Source organism: Callithrix jacchus, chromosome 17 (genome assembly GCF_049354715.1).
Source record: "Callithrix jacchus isolate 240 chromosome 17, calJac240_pri, whole genome shotgun sequence".
NCBI classification, from domain to species: Eukaryota; Metazoa; Chordata; class Mammalia; order Primates; family Cebidae; genus Callithrix; species Callithrix jacchus.
In genome coordinates, this window is record NC_133518.1 from 75,272,542 (window position 1) to 75,291,329 (window position 18,788).

An 18,788-nucleotide genomic window follows, 5' to 3' on the forward strand; every position below is an offset into this window, starting at 1 on the left:
CTGCGTGAGGGGGCACCCCAAGCCCAGTAATGCCCTATCTGCATGAGGGGGCGCCCCAAGCCCAGTAATGCCCTGTCTGCATGAGGGGGCGCCCCAAGCCCGGTAATGCCGTATCTGCGTGAGGGGGCACCCCAAGCCCAGTAATGCCCTATCTGCTGAGGGGCCGCCCCAAGCCCGGTAATGCCCTATCTTCGTGAGGGGCCGCCCCAAGCCCGGTAATGCCGTATCTGCGTGAGGGGGCGCCCCAAGCCCAGTAATGCCCTATCTGCATGAGGGGCCGCCCCAAGCCCGGTAATGCCCTATCTGCGTGAGGGGGCTCCCCAAGCCCGGTAATGCCCTATCTGCGTGAGGGGGCTCCCCAAGCCCGGTAATGCCCTATCTGCTGAGGGGGCTCCCCAAGCCCGGTAATGCCCTATCTGCTGAGGGGGCTCCCCAAGCCCAGTAATGCCGTATCTGCGTGAGGGGCGCCCCAAGCCCGGTAATGCCGTATCTGCGTGAGGGGGCACCCCAAGCCCAGTAATGCCCTATCTGCTGAGGGGGCGCCCCAAGCCCGGTAATGCCCTATCTGCTTGAGGGGGCTCCCCAAGCCCAGTAATGCCCTATCTGCTGAGGGGGCTCCCCAAGCCCAGTAATGCCGTATCTGCGTGAGGGGCGCCCCAAGCCCAGTAATGCCCTATCTGCTGAGGGGGCCCCCCAAGCCCAGTAATGCCCTATCTGCTGAGGGGGCTCCCCAAGCCCGGTAATGCCCTATCTGCTGAGGGGGCTCCCCAAGCCCGGTAATGCCGTGGCTCTCGCAGACTTGTAGAGGGACAGCCTTGGTGTTCTTAGATCAGATCTGGAAAAGTTCACTGCATTACCAAGCAGAGACTCTTGTTCTCTTCCCTTACTTTCTCCCAAACAAATAGAATCTCTCTCTGCTGAGCTGTCTGGAGCTGGGGGTGGGATGACATAAGCACTTCTGTGGTTACCACCACTGGGACTGTGCTGGTCAGGCCTGAAGCCAGCACAGCACTGGGTCTCACCTAAGGCCCTCAGTAAACGCTGCCTGGCTGCCACCTATGTTTGTGCAAGGCCCTAGGGCTATACCATTAACAGGTGGCAAAGTCAGCCAGGCTTGTGTTCTCCGCAGGGAGGCACATTCCCCCTGTTCCCAGGTGGGTCCAGAGATCTCTCCTGGGATCTGGGGCCCGGTGTTGGAAACTTCAGGCGTCTATCTGGTGCTCTATTCTACTGTGGCTGAGCTTGCACCCAAGCTACAAGATGACATCCTTCCCACTCTGCCCTCCCCTTTCTACAGTAGAGGAGTCTCTTCTTAAGGCCAGCGTTGTCCCAGGTGAGTACTGCCTGGCTACTGCTGATGTTTACTCAAGACTCAAAGGCTCTTCACTCAGCTTGTAGTGAATGCTTCTAGACCCGGCACTCTCCCTTGAGGGCAGCGGGCTCCCTCTGGGTCAGGGCAGGTCCAGAAATATCCAAGAGCCAAGGCCTGGAATCGGGAACCCTACCAGCCCACTCGGCGCTCTACAACACTGTGGCCAGGCTGGTGCCTAAGCCTCAAACAAAGTCCCCTTTACTCTTACCTCTCCTTTTCTCAAGCAGAAGGAATGTCTTCCCATAGCCGCTACAGTTTCAAATGTGCTGGGTCACACCTGAAGCCAGCACATCTCTGAGTCTCACCTAAGGCCCATGGTGAGTACTGCTGGCTACTACTGCTCTTTAGTCAGTGGATGATGGGCATTGCCAGGGCTAGGTCCTTCCCTTCAAGGCAGTGGGTTTCTTTCTGGGCCAGGGTGTATCTAGGAATATCATCCAGGAGCTAGGGCCTGGGTGGGAGCCTCAGAACTCTGCCTGGTGCCCTATCCTGCTGTGGCTATGCTGGTATCCACGACGCAAGGCAAAGTCCTCTTGATTCTCTCTCTGCTCCTAAAGCAGAAGGAAGGAGTCTTTCCCAGAGCTGCCCGCTATCCTGCCTGTGGTTGGGGGCGGGTTGGCATAAGCACAGCCTCGGACACCATAGCTAGTGTTTCACTGGGTTGTGTGGCCCCCAAGGGCTCTGGCTCCAAGCCCATGACAGGACCAGGACTTGCCCAGGAATTGCAGTCCTTGTGGTGTAGACGCCTCTCAAGTTTCTTTAGAGCCCCAGAGCACGTTAGCCCACGGAGGCACTGTTGGAGTGGGTGATTCCCTCTGGCTGGGGCTTTTCTTTCTTTCTTTCTTTCTTTTTTTTTTTCACCAGGTGCCAGGCTGGGGTGCAGTGGCGCGATCTCGGCTCACTGCAGCCTCCGCCTCCCGGCTTCAAGCAATTCTCCTGCCTCTGGCTGGGGCTTTTCTAAATGCTCCCTCTGTGGTTGCTGCCTGAGTTCTGCCTGGTGTTGTTTTCTGCTGTCAGGCAAGCACTGATTTCTGTCGCAAAGTCCCACAGTCACTGTGCTGTCCCCGCTCAGGGCACAGGTTGTATCGCCATGCCTCTCAGCTGCAGCCGGAGAATGGGGGATGAACGGCATAGGCACCCCAAGACTGTCTTTTCTATCCTCTTCAATGTCTCTTTCAGTGCTATGAAGTTAAAACCAGGTACTGTAATCACTCGCCTGATTTTAGCTTATCGAGGTGTATTTTTGTGTGTGTGGATAGTTGTTTAATTCGATATTCTTGTGTTGAGGACAATTGGTGGAGGCTTCTATTCAGCCATCTTACTCCTGGCTATTATTATTTTGAACAAACTGTTATCTATCAGATCAATTAAGAATAAGAAAGATACGGTTGCTCACGCCCGTAATCCCAGCGCTTTGGGAGGCCAAGGTGGGTAGATCACGAGGTCAAGAGATCGAGACCATCCTGGTCAACATGGTGAAACCCCGTCTCTACTTAAAATACAAAAAATTAGCTGGGCGTGGTGGCTCGTGCCTGTAATCCCAGCTACTCAGGAGGCTGAGGCAGGAGAATTGCCTGAACCCAGGAGGCGGAAGTTGCAGTGAGCCGAGATCGCGCCATTGCACTCCAGTCTGGGAAACAAGAGTGAAACTCCGTCTCAAAACAAAAAGAAAGATAAAACTGTATTTTACCTTCACTTATTCCTTCTCTCGTGCCCTTTCTTTCTTTATGCAGATCTGAATTTCTGACCTGTATAATTTTCTTCTCTCTAAAGAGCTGCTTTTAAAAATTCTTTCAAGGTAGGTCTACTGGTAACAACTTCTCTCAATTTTTGTTTGTCTGAGAAAGACTTTGAGTCTTTGTCTTTATTTCTTTTTTCTTTTTTTTGGACTTTAAATATAAATGTTCTTCAGTCATTTAGTAAATTTCAAAGCCAAGTCACTAAAGACAGAGGCTTGTGATTTTCTTCCCTCAGTCACTAATAACAGACTATGTCTGCGGTCAGTGGCCTTCATCAGCAGGTGCCCTCCTTGGTGAGTGAATCTGATCCTGTGAGAAGAGAATGAAGTGTCTTCTTCAGTTTCTTACCCAGGAGGCTCTTTATTTCCCTCTTGCGATTCTGTGTCTCCCATCAGTTCCTGCAGAAACTTGAATTTAGATTTTAGAAAGATGCTGTATAAAATACGGTGGATACCCCACTCATCACACACCATCAGCAGCAGGACAACCAACAGTGTGGCCTTGAACACAAGCAGGTTAGCCCAATATTGTGCCACATCTTGGGGGGAGGAGGGTGGTTGGCTCAGGGCACCTGGCAGGTACTGTGGAGGGAATAGGTGAGTAGGCAGATGGTGTGTTCCAGGCTTCAGTGGAGGGTATCCGGCATGGCAGGGCACCCCTTGTCCTTCACTTCAAAAAAATGATTTAAAAAATATATACATAGATGTACTTATTTTGGGGATATAGGTGATAATTTAATAAATTCATTTAATTTGTAATGATCAAATATGTATATGACATTTGTCATCTTAAATATTTGTATTTTCTTTATGCTAGAAACATTTATTCTCTTCTAGCAATTAAAAAAACATTAAACTTTTTTTTAGAGATGGTGTCTCATTCTCGCACCCAGCTTAGACTGCAGTGGTGTAACATCACTCACTGCAACCTCAAACTCCCAGGCTCAAGTCATCCTCCCACCTCAGCCTCCTGAGTAGCTGAGATTGCAGGTGCATACCACCATGCCTGGCTACTTTTTACACAATTTTTTGGTAGAGACAGAGTTTCACTATGTTGCCCAGGCTGGTCTCGAACTCCTTGGCTCAAGCAATCCTTCTGCCTTGGCCTCCCAAAATGTTGGGATTATAGGCATGAGCCCCCACACCTGGCTTCTTCTAGCTATTTTGAAATATAGGGGAGCACTACACACTGGGGTCTGTTGGGGGGAATAGGGGAGGGACAGCGGAAGTGGGGGAGTTGGGGAGAGATAGCATGGGGAGAAATGCCAGATATAGGTGAAGGGGAGGAAGGCAGCAAATCACACTGCCACGTGTGTACCTATGCAACTATCTTGCATGTTCTTCACATGTACCCCCAAACCTAAAATGCAATAAAAAAAGAAATATACTAATTATCTATTAAACATTCGGTCTTAGTTCTTCTATCAAACTGTATATCTGTGCCTATTAATCAACCTCTCTGTATGCCCCCTCTCTCCTTCCCAGCCTCTATAACTACCGATCTACTCTCTATCTTCCTATGCTTCATATTGAAATATACTTTTTAAGCTCCCACATACGGGGTGAGAACATGTGATGTTTGTCTGGTTCTGAGCTTATTCTATTTCCTCAAACTGTTTTTGCCTTTTAGTCTGCCTTGTCAGTTTCTTTTTTGAGACCCAGACCTGGTGTCTTGCATGTTGGATTCAGATAACTTGTTTTTTTAGTTTATAGATCTCTGGATCAAGATAAATTATAACCAAACCTGATGTGGAGACAAATTACCCTTCGTGGACTTTGAGTTTGATATGATTGTTTTTCCCCACTTAGGGAGACGGTATGTATATTTTGTCAGAATATTTGATGAGCAGAGGGGTGGATTATTTTCAGCTGAAAACAGATTATTTTCAGCTCTCTGCCAACCAGACACTTCGTAAGTTGTACCTCCTTCATCATTTGTGATTGGTGGGGCCACATGACCAGTTTTCATTTTATTTTTTACTTTTTCTTTTTTTTTTTTTTGAGACAGAGTTTCACTCTGTTGCCCAGGCTGGAGTGCAGTGGCACGATCTCAGCTCACTGCAGCCTCTCCTTCCTGGGTTCAAGCAGTTCTTGTGCCTCAGCCTCCCGCGTAGCTGGGATTACAGACCTGTGCTGGCACACCTGGCTAATTTTTGTATTTTTAGTAGAGACAGGGTTTTCCCTCTTGGTCAGGCTCATCTCAAACTCTTGACCTCAGGTGATCCACCCACATCAACCTCCCCAAATACTGAGATTACAGGCGTGAGCCACTGTGCCTGGCCACATGACCGGTTTTAGACAATGAGTTTTGAGAACTTATAATACTTACAAGGACTGAAGTTCTACTTGATGAAATGAGACTTTCTAGAATTCTTTTTTTCTGTCTCTCATGAAAACCAGCTATGTTTCTTCAGCTGGTAACTAACTGAATGCATGTGGAGCAGCATCCCAGCTGACATGTGGTTTCAGTGAGAAATAAACCTCTGTTGTTTAAGCCATTATTGTCTGGGAGCTGCTTGTTATCTTAGCATAATACAGCCTAGCCTGACTGTTAACACAGCATAACCTTACATCTCCTTTAGGTCTTGACTTACGTGTAACCTTTTCCTCAAGGCCTTAAGGTTGCACCCATGCCCAGCCCATCACTCTACCCCCTTCTCTACTTTAGATTCCTGTACAGCACCTGTCTTAATATAACATCACATAGTTTGCTCATTTATTTTATTATTCATCTCCTCCTGCCACCAGAATGGAGGCCCCTGAAGGCAGTGATGGTCTGAGTTTGAGTTCCACTGAAAGCAGACCCTTGAGACCGGGGATTTGGTGTTGGTCGTTTACTTGGAAGATGATTCTGAAGGATACAAGAAAGGGAATTGGGGGAAAAACTAGATAAGAAAGTGAAATCAATAAAGGAGGCATTAGTAAACTTATTACTGCTGCGAACAATTCTTTGGAGATCCTCTGAGACGCCCTGTTGAACTGAAATTCTCATACGTTTCCTACCTAGAGATAGAAAAACTGGAGTATTGTCTCCAGCTCCTGCCATTGTCGGATGTAGGGAGGCTTAAACCTCTGGCACATCCAGACTGACTTGCGCATGGGCTGAGCAAGCTTGCCTAGTGCAGAGAAAGCCTTCTGGCAGAGAAGCACAGAGGTAGACACGGTTCCTGTGCGTAGGAACTGTCCAAAACAGTTGCAGGTGTGTCAAGGGGACATGCAGTGGGGGTACCAGCAGAATCTACCATAAAGATTTTCACTTTTTTTTTTTTTTAAATGAGACAGTGACTCACTCTGTTGCCCAGGCTGGAGTGCAGTGGCGTGATCTCAGCTCACTGTAACCTCCACTTCTCCGGTTCAAGCAATTCTGCTTCAGCCTCCTAGCCTCCTGAGTAGCTGGGATTATAGGCGCATGCCACCATGTGTGGCTAATTTTTGTATTTTTAGTAGAGATGGGGTTTCACCATGTTGGTCAGGCTGATCTTGAACACTTGACCTTGTGATCCACCCACCTCGGCCTCCCAAAGTGCTGGGATTACAGGCTTGAACCACCACACCTGGCCAAGATTTTTGCTTTTTATTCCCTGGTGTATCCCCAGTCCCTAAACAGTGTTTGACAAATTTTAAATAAAAATGAATGAGTACACTATAGTGGACATTCACTGGATGTGTCCCCACCATCCATTTTCCATTTTGTAATTGAACCCTTTCCCTTTTTTCCCTTGGGATGCTACTTCTCCCCATTTCTCAGCTGGGGCTTTGGTAGGGATTGGACTGATGTCTAGTTACTGGGTGTGGACTCCCTCCCCAGCCCCCACTCTGAAGACTTAATATTATCAACCTTCCTTACTCCCCTCCCCTCCCCACCACAGCTGTCTGTTTAAAAATGGACACATGCCCCATGTGGGACCAATGAGAGTGAATTTCGGGGTTTATTCTCTTTCTCTGTAAGGATGTGAGCTCTGGAACAGCTGCAGTCATTTCACCACCATGGGAAACCTGCACCGTCTGAACTGACTGCCTGAAACCCGAAGAGAAAGCTGATAAGAAGGCAGAGAGAGGAGGAAGAGAGTGGGTTTTTGAAAATATCTTTTGGAGCTGCTGGATCAAGTCTCACTTGAAGCTAGAACTAAATCTGCACTTTTAATGTATATATCCAGTAAAAAGCTCTTTATGTTGTAAGCCAGTTTGAGGTGGATTTTTGTCACTATGGCTAAAAGAACCCTCGCTGATTCTACACCTAACTCACAGGCCTGTTGTGAGGTTTAAATGAAACAGTACCTAGAGAAGTCTGGTACACAAATAACACTCAATGAATGGTAAGCAATACTGTTATAATGTATTCACTTTTACAGAGTTACGTGACCTTTTTATTCTCTACTCCAACGTTGGCATGTTTCTGTTATTCTTTTCAGTATTATTTAATTTCTTCTCCAAAGGAGAGAGGCTAAGAGTACTGCCCAGCCACAGGCTCTCAACCACCACCCCGAGCCTCACAGTCTCCTCACACAGCCACAGCCGGAGAACGATATGCGGCCCACGTGGTGTGGTTCTAATTCCTCTGACATCTCATTTTCACTGTTTGGCAATATTTGTCTCATCAAGCTTACACATAAATGTTTTCAGCAAAGTGCTCCAAATGCCTTTTTCAGGAATCCGAATCCACATGAAAACAACGGCAACAAGAGAAAGGTGTAAACTTTCCAGAACAGGCCCAGAATCTGGAAATGTGATAAAGACGTTATTGTGCACCCGAACTTTTCACACAAGAATTGGAGGAGATTTAACACATGGAATAATAAACAGAGGAAGGCTGGCTAATGCAGAGCAGATGGGCCTGCAGGGCAGTGCTCAGCACTTCAACCTCTTTCCCTTTGGACCTTTGGACTCAAGGTACCTGTGTGCTGGTGTCTTTAGCTAAAAATAAAGCTACTGCCTTTGGGGCAATCATAAATATGGCTCATTTGATTTCTGGGGTGATTGGTGGACTAAAGTTTTCACGAACCTACTATGTGAAAGGCATCTGACATTCACTGATTTAATCCTAACCACTATTCCATTTTGAAGGAAAAAAATGAAGGCTCTGAAAGTGTAAATCACTTCCCAAAGGATACACAGCCAGGGTGAGTGTGGAGCCAGGATCACCCCAGGTCTGTCTCATTGTGTATGTCATGGCTCTGCAAACTGGGGCAATAGGTGAGCAGGGAAGAGTCATAGCCACATAAAATTGAGACGGTCTCTCTCTCTCTCTCACACACACACACACACACACACACTCTTACATAGTAATAGCGTTAAGGTAAATTGATGTACAATAAGCTGTACATTTTTCTTTTTGAGACGGAGTCTCACTCTGTCACCCAGACTGGAGTGCAGTGGTACAATCTTGGCTCACCACAACCTCTGCCTCCCGGGTGCAAGTGATCTCCTGCCTCAGCCTCCTGAGTAGCTGGGATTACAGGTGCCCATCATGATGCCCAGCTAATTTTTGTATTTTTAGTAGAGATGGGGTTTCACCATGTTGGCAGGCTGGTCTTGAACTCCTGACCTCAGGTGATCCACCCACCTCTGCTTCCCAAAGTGCTGGGATTACAGGTATGAGCCACTGCGCCCAGCCAGCTGTATATATTTAAAGAATGATATTTGGTAAGTTTTGACTATGTCTGTAGCTGGGAAACCATCACCACAATTGTGATGATGAGCATATCTAATATTTGAAAAGTTTCCTCCTGCCTTTTGTAATTTCTCTTTGCCATCCCGCCTGTCCCTCTCACTCCTGATCCCAGACAACCACTGATCTGCTTTCTGTCACTATAGATTAGTTACATTTTCTGGAATTTTATATCAATAAAATGATATAACGTACATTTTTTTCTTTCACTCACGAAATTATTTTGAGATTCATTCATGTTATTGCTTGTTTATTTCTTTATATTGCTGAGCAGTTATTCCATTGTATCAAATGCCACAATTTATCTCTTCAGATACATATGGACATCTATAGATGTTTGCACTTTTGGGCTATTAAAAATCAAGTTGGTGTGAATGTTCATAGACAAGTCTCTGTATGACATGTATTTTCTTTTGGATAAAAACCTAAGAATGAAATGACTAAATTATATTGTAGAAATTCTGGCTAAGTACAATTTATATTATACATTATTTTGACTTCTGTTTTACATTTTAAGAATCTACCGGGGAACAGTGGGTCATTCCTGTAATCCCAGCACTTTGGGAGGCGGAGGCGAGCAGATGACTTGAAGTTAGGAGTTTGAGACCAGCCTGGCCAATGTGGTGAAACCCTGTCTCTACTAAAAATACAAAAATTAGTTGGGCATGGTGGCAGGTGCCTGTAATCCCGGTTACTCAGAAGTCTGTGGCACAAGAATCGCTTGAACCCAGGAGGCAGAAGTTGGAGTGAGCCAAGATCATGCCACTGCACTCCAGCCTGGGTGACAGAGTGAGACTTCGTCTCAAAATAAATATCTAAAAACATAAAAATCATAGTTCCATTCTGGAAGTTTCCTTGGCTTGATTTTACAACTCATGCATTTTCTCTTTGGCAGTTCATTCTATGACTCCTCAGCCTATACGTTGAATGTTTTAAATTATCAAATCTTAAATTAACCTCCCAAATAGAAATCATTCATGACTGGCTGCAGCAGCTCACACCTGTAGTCCCAGAACTTTGGGAGGCTGAAGCAGGCATATAGCTTCAGTCCAGGAGTTCATGATCAGCTTAGGAAATAGAGCGAATCCCTGTCTCTGCGAAAAATACAAAAATCATCTGGGTGTGGTGGTACATACCTGTAGTCCTGGCTACTTGAGAGGCTAAAGCAGGAGACTTGGTTGAGCCAGGGAGGTTGAGGCTGCAGTGAGCTCTGATCACGCCACTGCGCAGTAGGCCAGGTGACAGAGTGAGACCCTGTTTAAATAAATAATCATTCATAATGTTTGCATATGGTAATCTTACATCTCCCTGATAATTAATCAGCTCAGCTATCAGGTCTATTTCCTCAGGTGCGAGTTCTGCATTTGGTAAGAGGATGATGTCTGTTGCACAGAGATAGATTTCCACAGTTGGTTAGTGATTCTCAACTGAAGAATCCTCTGTTTTGGGGATCCCTGTTAGCCTGCTTTGATTGTTTATTGCAGTCTACCTCCAGGAGACAGGGTGAGAATCAGACATAGAGCAGCCGGGGGCATTTCATGGGGAGGGAACTCCTCATTCTTTCCTGATGTCACCAGTCCCCTGGAAGACTCTCATAGCTCTGGGTCCTAAAGGCTCACACTCCTGGCTCCTACATGAGGGCAGACCCCTCTGTTGTTGCTGCTTAGTCCAAGGGGCAATGTTAACCTCACAGATGCTTCTTTGGCGCCCCAGCTCATTTCCCTTCAGTTGTGCAGAGCGACGACCGCTCCCAGGCTCCGCTTTTTGTTTTTGGTTTTTTTGGAGATGGAGTCACACACTGTTGCTGCTGGAGTGCAACAGTGCAATCTTGGCTCACTGCATCCTCTGCCTCCCAGTTTCAAGTGATTCTCCTGCCTCAGCCTCCTGAGTAGCTGGGATTACAGGCCTCCATCACCATGCCTGGTCAATATTTGTATTTTTAGTAGAGACTGGGTTTCGCCATGTTGACCAGACTGGTCTCGAACTCCTGACCTCAGGTGATCTGCCCACCTTAGCCTTCCAAAGTGCTGGGGTTACAGACATGAGCTACTGCACCTGGTCACATGACAGGTTTTAGACAATGAGTTTTGAGAACTTATGATGTATAACTTTAGGGCTAAAGTTTTACTTGATGATGTGAGATCTTCAATGTGAGTCCTTCAATGGGTCAATGAAATAATTCAAAGGGAAATTAAAAAATTTCTTAAGGCAAGTGAAAATGGAAACAGCATACAAAACTTAAAATGTGGTAGGATTTTGAGTAAGTAGAAGAGTGTAAGGAAGAAAACAATGCTCCTAGAAATATTCTATCTCAAGTAGAAGTTGAGTATTCCTAGACATTAACTTTGCACCTGGAGAGGAGGATAAATAATCATCACAGTTGTTTTGGCTCAACTGTGAGCAGTAATCATGAAGCCATAATAAAATTAGCACTATTTATTGGTTTTCAGTATTTACAATCGAGCCAAAATCAGAACTATGGTAATAGCATAAAATGCAAATGCCATTGAAGTTGATTATATAAAGGTAGAATAACAGAAGTTTTCTTAATATCCTAATCTTTTAAACTGGTGAGTCAAGAGATTACAAAGCTAGATGAAACAAGAAATTGCTGTTTGTTACTTACAATTGCGGAGGTCATCAGTAGAGCAATGCTTCTTAAAGTGTGATTCCTGAGCCAGCAGCATCAACCTCTCTTGGGATTTTGTGAGAAATAAAAATTCTCGGGCCCACCCTAGACCCACTGAATTAAAAGCTCCTCGGGTGGGCCCCAGCAATCAGTTTTTTTTTTTTTTTTTTTTTTTTTCCCTGAGATGGTGTCTCACTCCGTTGCCCAGGCTGTGATCTCGGCTTACTGCAGCCTTGCAGCCTCCACCCCCGTGGGTTCAAATGATTCTCCTGCCTCAGCCTCCCCAGTAGCTGGGATTACAGGCGTGTCCTACCACACCCAGCTGATTATTTTATTTTTAGTAGAGACAGTTTCACCGGGTTGGCCAGGATACTCTTGAACTCCTGACCTCAAGCGATTCACCCACTGGGCCTCCCAAAGTGCTGGGATTATAGGTGTGAGCCACCGCGCCCGGCCTACCTGAAGGCTGAGTATTCTTGGAGCTACCTCCCATATGCGAGAGTGTTTGCCCATGTGATCTTCAGTATAGGGATTCTTTTAGACTCTGATTTGACTGCCTTCCATATTTCACAGAATTTTCAAGATTTCTTATACATAAGGAAACCCCTTCCAGTTTTCTAACATTGTCATGGATCAAAACCACATTTGTTTCATTTCTAGAGACCTATGTTGCGGGGGGCCTTGGGCTCAGATCTTCCAACCTGAACAGAATCTGTAGGCAATATCTGCATCTGTAGAAGAATCTCTTGGTATTTGAAGGCCCCATGTGTGCAGACCACATATGGTATGTGTTACCATACAAGTTTGGTTTGTGGCTGGGTGCGGTGGCTCACACCTGTAAGTGGTGGATTAAAGATGGTGCAAATTCTCTGCTACTCCTTCCCTTGAAAGGGGAAGTCTAGCTTCCCTCCCCTTGAGCCTGGGCCAGCCTGGGTGGCTTGACTGGCCAGTAGAGTAAAGCAGAAGTGATATTCTGGGACTTCTAAGGTGGGGGTCATAAGAAACCTCACAGCTTTCCCCTAGGTGTCTTGGTACATGGTCTCCAGGAGCTCAACCCCACCACTTAAGAAGTGTGACTCCCTTGAGCACCATGTGGTAAAGACTCCAGATAGGTGCCATGATCAACAGTCCCAGTTGAGCCCAGCCATTCAGCCATTGCCTCCAACGTACCAGGCATGTGAATGAGTGGGTTAGGCCTTGCAAAAAAAAAAAGCCAAGCCATCTGCTGGCTACCACTGAGTAACCTCAGCCAATGCCACATGAAACAGAACCAGCCACATGAAACAGAAATTGCCCAGCCAAGCCCTGCCCACATTACTGATTACTGCCCACAGAAGTGTAGGATATAACAAAGTAGGACTGAGGTGGGAGGATTGCTTGAGCCCAGAAGTTCTAGTCCAGTCTGAGCAACGCAGCAAGCTTCTCTCTAAGAATGAATGAATGAATAAATAAATAAAAATAATAAAGTAGTTGTTTTAAGCCACTAAGTTCTGGGGCAGTTTGTTATGTGGCAATAGATAACTGAAACACTTGGCATATAATAAATGCTTAATAGATACAAGTCAGAGCATTCTGATGTCAGATTTCATTAGCCATGATCAATAGGTAAGAGTAGCCAAGTTTGGGAGATTACTGCCCTGGCCCCACCTTCCACGACCTCCTCTGTCTCTACCCCTGGGATTTTCCTAGCAATGCTGGGACTTATTTTTCCATCTGGTGCACAGTGTGCTTTCATCTGCTAAAAACCTCATTAAGTCCTTGTTAACCATCTACCTTCTGCATAAAGGACACCCCACCAAACAGCCCCCGGGCTACTTTTTTTTATTGAAACAGGGTCTCTCTCTGTCACGCAGGCTGGAGGGCAGTGGTGTGATCACAGCTCACTGCAGCCTTGACCTCCTGGGCTTAACTAATCCTCCCACCTCAGCCTCCTGTGTAGCTGGAACCATAGGCATGTGCCGCCATGTCTAGCTAATTGTTTAATTTTTTTGTAGAGGTGAGGGCTCACTGTGATGCCCAAACTGATCTTGAATTCCTGGGCTTAAGCGATCCTCTTGTCTTGGCCTCCCAAAGTGCTGGAATTACAGGTATGAGCCACCTCACCTGGCCCAAACCATTTCTAATGCTACCTCTGCCATCATCATCTTCATGGATAACCTTGGACCTACTTTCTGGCCCCATTTCTCCATTTTTATTTTAACTTAATTTTATTTATTTAGTTTTTTGAGATGGGGTCTCACTCTGTCACCCAGGCTGGAGTGCAGTGGCACTATCTCAGCTCACTGCAATCTCCACCTCCCAGGTTCAAGCGATTCTTCTGCTTCAGCCTCCTGAATAGCTAGGATTATGGCATGCACCACCACGCCTGGCTTATTTTTGTATTTTTGGTAGAGATGGGGTTGTGCCATGTTGGCCAGGCTGGTCTCGAACGCCTGTCTTGGCCTCCCAAATGCTGGGATCACAGATGTGAGCCACCGTGCCTAGTCTCCATTTTAAAATAAAGGTAGAAGTGGAGACTTTCCGGGGCACATCCTGTTTCTGATGTAGGTGCAGAGCATGTTTCCCCCACTTCACCTGCTCCTTTACAACCTTTAACTTTTTGATACTTCTTTTCTTTCTTCATCCATTGTCTTTCTCTCTTTTCCCCCTTTGTTAAGCTTCCGCACGTTGGTAAGCCCAATCTCACTTTTATAAAGCAAAACCCTTCCTTGATCTCATATAATCCTCCAGTGACCATCTGATTTATCTTCCTTTCTTACTTCCACCATGCTGCTCTTTAACTGGCAAACTCTTAACCCTTCAGGGCTCAGCTGAGATGTTGCCATTTCAAGGAAGTCTTTTTTTTTGGAGATAAAATCTTTCTCGCCCAGACTGGAGTGCAGCGGCTCAATCTCAGCTCACCGCAACTTTTGCCTCCCAGGCTCAAGGGATTTTCCTGCCTCAGCATCCTGAATAGCTGGGATTACAGGTGCCTGCCACCATGCCCTGCTAATTTTTGTATTTTTAGGAGAGATGGTGTTTCACCATGTTGGCCAGGCTGGTCTTGAACTCCTGACCTCAAATGATCCACCTGCCATGGCCTCCCAAAGTGCTGGGATTACAGGCGTGAGCCATTGAGACCAGCCCAGGGGAGTCTTTAGAGACCCCCTCCCACCCTACATGGTACTTTTCTTCTGTAGTCTTACAGCATCTTGCTGACCCTCTCCCCCGTTTCAATGCCTTTCATACTGTGATTGACTGGTTAATCATCAGCTTCCCTCCATAGACTGTTCTCTGCAACGGCATGCTGTATTCATTACAATAGATCAAGGAGTTAGCCCTCTTGGGTACTGCACGTTGATCTCTGCAGCTCTCCCTTCTCATTGGCTGACACCACCACCACCACCAGCAACAGTATCTTCTGGTACTAACACCACCACCATTGGTTAAAGCTTTCTATACGCCAGGAATTGTTCTAATCACATTACGTGAATCTTGCCAATAACTCTGTGAGTAGGTATCCTTATCCCCATCCTACAGCTGAGGAAACAGTCTTGGAGAGGTTAAGTAAGTTGTTTTGCTACTGGTCAATATTGGAGCTGAGGTTCAAACCCAGGAAGCTGACTCCTGAGTCAGTGGAGCCTTTTTGGGAAAGATTTAATCACTGTATTGGCTTTGGGCTTTGATCCACTGTATCATTTATTGTTTTTTTCCACAACGAATGAACCTCATATCTGCAGTTTTCCCTGCTTCCCTGTGCTCTGTTTCCTAAATATGCCTGTTGGTGTCTTGGTGGCCCAGAAGCGCCTCCCACTCCCCACATGGATGTCGTGGATTCAAAATGCATCTTCTTCCCTGTACCAAACACTCTCTCCTTGTCACCTTTGTTCACTAAGGACCCCACAGCACCCTACAGTGAAAAATCAGCACTGGGAGGAGAGTTGCATTCTGAGCAGTCATTACAGTATCGTCGTAGGTTATGCATTCTTGATTTCAGCCCTCACGGCTTCATGGATGGAGAGCTGAGGCTCCTGATGGGATTCACTCCCATCTGAATCAGAGGGCTGTAATGGAATAGGGCAAAAGGAGACATTCCATTACAGACAAAGTCAAACCACAATAAACAAGCACAGCCAAAGGAAATAGAAGAAAGAAAAGACAAGACAAAAAACACTTACATACAGAAGGAGGATGGCGAGTTACTGAAAGAAAAAGAGTTTACCTGCATCATAAAATTCTGGAACGAAGATGCGGCCGAGTTTCTCAAGTCTCTTATAGGAGATTTAGACTAGTATTTCTAGAGTTCAACATGTACAGGCAACTGAATGGATGTCGGGTGGCAAGCAGACCACCAATTTTAGGTACATGTTTCAAGAGACTCATCAAATTTTTAGAAATAATAATGAAGCATAATATTTTAAACATAGTCATTTTCATATCAGTAATGGGGAAATATTATTTGAAGTTAATCATTTACAAGCTCTGTATCTGGGTCTATCGTATCTATCTGTTTCACAACAAGTCATTTAAAATGGTTTTCACACTTTTTATTTGCGTAGATCCTAATTCATAATTATAGGTGGTTGCAAATGACAGTAAGTTCTTGGTGGCTATCTAAAATGATTGAGTATTTAGATAGAAGAGGACCCCAAAATTATGTTGTGATTTCATACAAAACACTAACTTAAGTGTTTGCCAGTTGCTAAGTTGACAGACGTACTTTATTCAGAGTATTGGATGCTTCACCTCTGGAGATAGCAGCTCATGGATTCTGTCGTGGTTTGAACTACATTGACTTGCCTAGGTTGGAGGTACGTTTCCCAGAATCCCCTTCTCCGAGTGGTCTCCAGTTAGAATTGGTCCAAAGAAGAATTTGCACAAGGTTTGGGAGGCAGAAGCGAAGCAGCAACCATTAATCTCTGAAGACTATCAGGGCTGGGTGTGACAGGCACACGCAGAGGTACAGGCAGGCTCCATTTATCCTTCCTGTCCTCCACTCCATGGCCTGGTACTCTTCCCTGCTGATGACCTTGTTGACCTGCAGGGGTCCTGGCCCATCACAAGATGCATGGGGAATGCAATTTGTTTATCATTTCATCTGTAGTGCATGGGGCAGAACCTGTCTTATCAGTATCTTAATGTTCATTGAATAAACACATGTGCATGTTTTGATGTGCATTGATTTTGGGCTACCCAGTGCTGGGAAATAATTATACAATTTTCCTCTGGAGAATCATCCCCGTCCCACAGTTAGTCAATGTATGTTGGGTAAGGTTCATTTCATCCCTAGCTTCACTGACACCATGAGTTCAGCCAGGCCCATCACATTACTACATTCCCTTGACTACAGTGCTTGGCCTGGGGATGGGACACAATTCAGCTTGAGCCAATAAGATGTGGTGAGTCTTTTGCTGTGACTGTCCCAACAGAGGCACATGATTTTTTCTGCTGTACCTGAACCTGGAAGGATACAGGCCTGACTCTGGGGGCAGCCATTTTGATGCCACACTGAGCCTGAGAATGAAGCCAGCATTGTGAATAGCGAAGTAATGAGAAGAAGCAAGGCTGGGTTCTGATAATATTTGAGTCTGAAGTCCGTGTCCCCTGGATCTCAATTATATGAACCAATAACCACCTCTCCCCTAATTTTTCCCCTCAAACCACCATGGAGTGGGATTTCTGTGATGTGGAGCATAAAATCTCCACTCATACCGAATAGTTTTCAATTTGCCTTTAGGAGCAAAACACCTTTTTCAAATGAATGTTTAGGCAGAACCGCATTACACAGCAAGGTTAATAGCGCTCACGAGGACCAGGCCCTGCTCTCCTGCTCTCCATCCCCCAAGTTCTGAAGCAGTTCCTGACACCTCTGTGGAATGCTGGTCTTGGCAGAACACAGTTTAAAAACCTTTAATTTAGCCCATGTCTCTTATTTTAAAGGTAAGAAAACTGAGTTTCAGAAGAGGGAGGGGACTCACTGAATCCCAGCGGCTGGCAGACCTGGGACTGCAAACCAGCCTTCCATTGCTGCACGCAGGCGTCTCTTCTCGCGTGGGATCACAGCATCTGAGGCAGTGAAAAGAGGAAGAGGCTGTGATGGAGCACACAGCAGGTGCGCGGGGATGCCTGGAAAACAGAATTAGGAGGGCCCTGGGTCAGCACTGCTCTGCACTGGCTGGGCTAGGGCTATCCTGATTCTAGAGTGATCTTGGTTCCTGGGATAGAAATGTCCACAAAGTAGAGAAGTTCAGTTCAACCCAAGTTCCTATATTGCAATGAGGATAAGACCATAGTCTCTATGGCCTGTGTGACCCAGTTGCCCATTTCTAGGAATCCATTCCTACAAAAATGGCAACGTGCGTGTACAAACAGCAACAATGACAAACACACACTGGGATGCTTTCCCAATGTGGCTTGTTACAGTAAGATAGCGGCTACATCTTCTTATATATCATGGCTAAATGATGGCACTTCATTCTGCAGAATCTTTCGCTGTAGTCAAAAAGAACAAGTCAGATCTGTATGTCTGAACATAAAAAGGTGTCCAGGATTTATATTAAGTAGAAAAATTAGATTGCAGAATGATATTTATAGTATGATTTCACTCTTACAAAAATCATTTTCCAAAATGTGTGTAAGGGCTAGAAGAATACATCCACAGTCTCAATAGTGGTCACGTGGGGAGGAGAGTTGGGGCTTGAGGTGGACTTTGGCCATTTAATCTGGATGGGGGCCAGAGACTCCCTCTCACACCTGAGAATGCCATGCTTACTTTCCAGCCTCCTATGCAGCACAGGCCCATGACAAAGACTCTGTTAAACCATCTTGGGTGGGAGGAGACGGGCGTTTCCTCTATCTGGCAGAGTGGGCTGTGAGGTCAGATTCCTGATCACAGAAGTGGTGCTGTTTCCTACAGTAGCATGCAGTGGTTATGTACTGTAGTGCTTAACAGTGGCAGAGGCAGCTTTGAACACACCAATGCACTGGTCAGCTTTGGGGTCTTGCTCCTGGAAGCCTGGCTTCCAGCTTTCTTCTCACATTCTGTGAGCCACGCTGTATCCTTCTAATAAACTCTTCTGCTTCATCGTCTGGAGTCAGCTGAGTTAGAGGGACTTCTGATTATTTTATACATGTCATCTGACCTGTAAATATGTGTATACATTTTTTAACCAAACATATTTAAGAGAATACAGATGATCTCACCTGAGCAAGCACGCGGTGCACAGAGGTGTGTGCCTCTGCCCTGTTTTGTATTTTATTTTTTGAGACGGAGTCTTGCTCTGTCGCCCATGCTCTTGGTTCACTGCAACCTCTGCCTCCTGGGTTCAAGCGATTTTCCTGTCTCAGCCTCCTGAGTAGCTGGGACTATAGGGGCATGCCATCACAAATCGGCTAATTTTTG

At 46.0% G+C, this 18,788-nt stretch overlaps 1 protein-coding gene and 1 pseudogene across 1 annotated transcript; one reads left to right on the plus strand and one right to left on the minus strand.

Annotated features, from left to right (window-relative positions):
- Window positions 1-1,317: 1,317 nt before the first annotated feature.
- On the plus strand, window positions 1,318-17,610 carry APRG1 (APRG1 tumor suppressor candidate). Its single transcript, XM_078354636.1, is given in 6 exon segments — window positions 1,318-1,689; window positions 7,060-7,974; window positions 7,976-8,000; window positions 17,327-17,488; window positions 17,491-17,566; window positions 17,568-17,610. Coding segments are annotated over 5 exon segments (861 nt in total). The 5' UTR covers window positions 1,318-1,689; window positions 7,060-7,419.
- On the minus strand, window positions 3,373-3,649 carry LOC100407867 (small integral membrane protein 13 pseudogene; annotated as a pseudogene).
- Window positions 17,611-18,788: the final 1,178 nt, after the last annotated feature.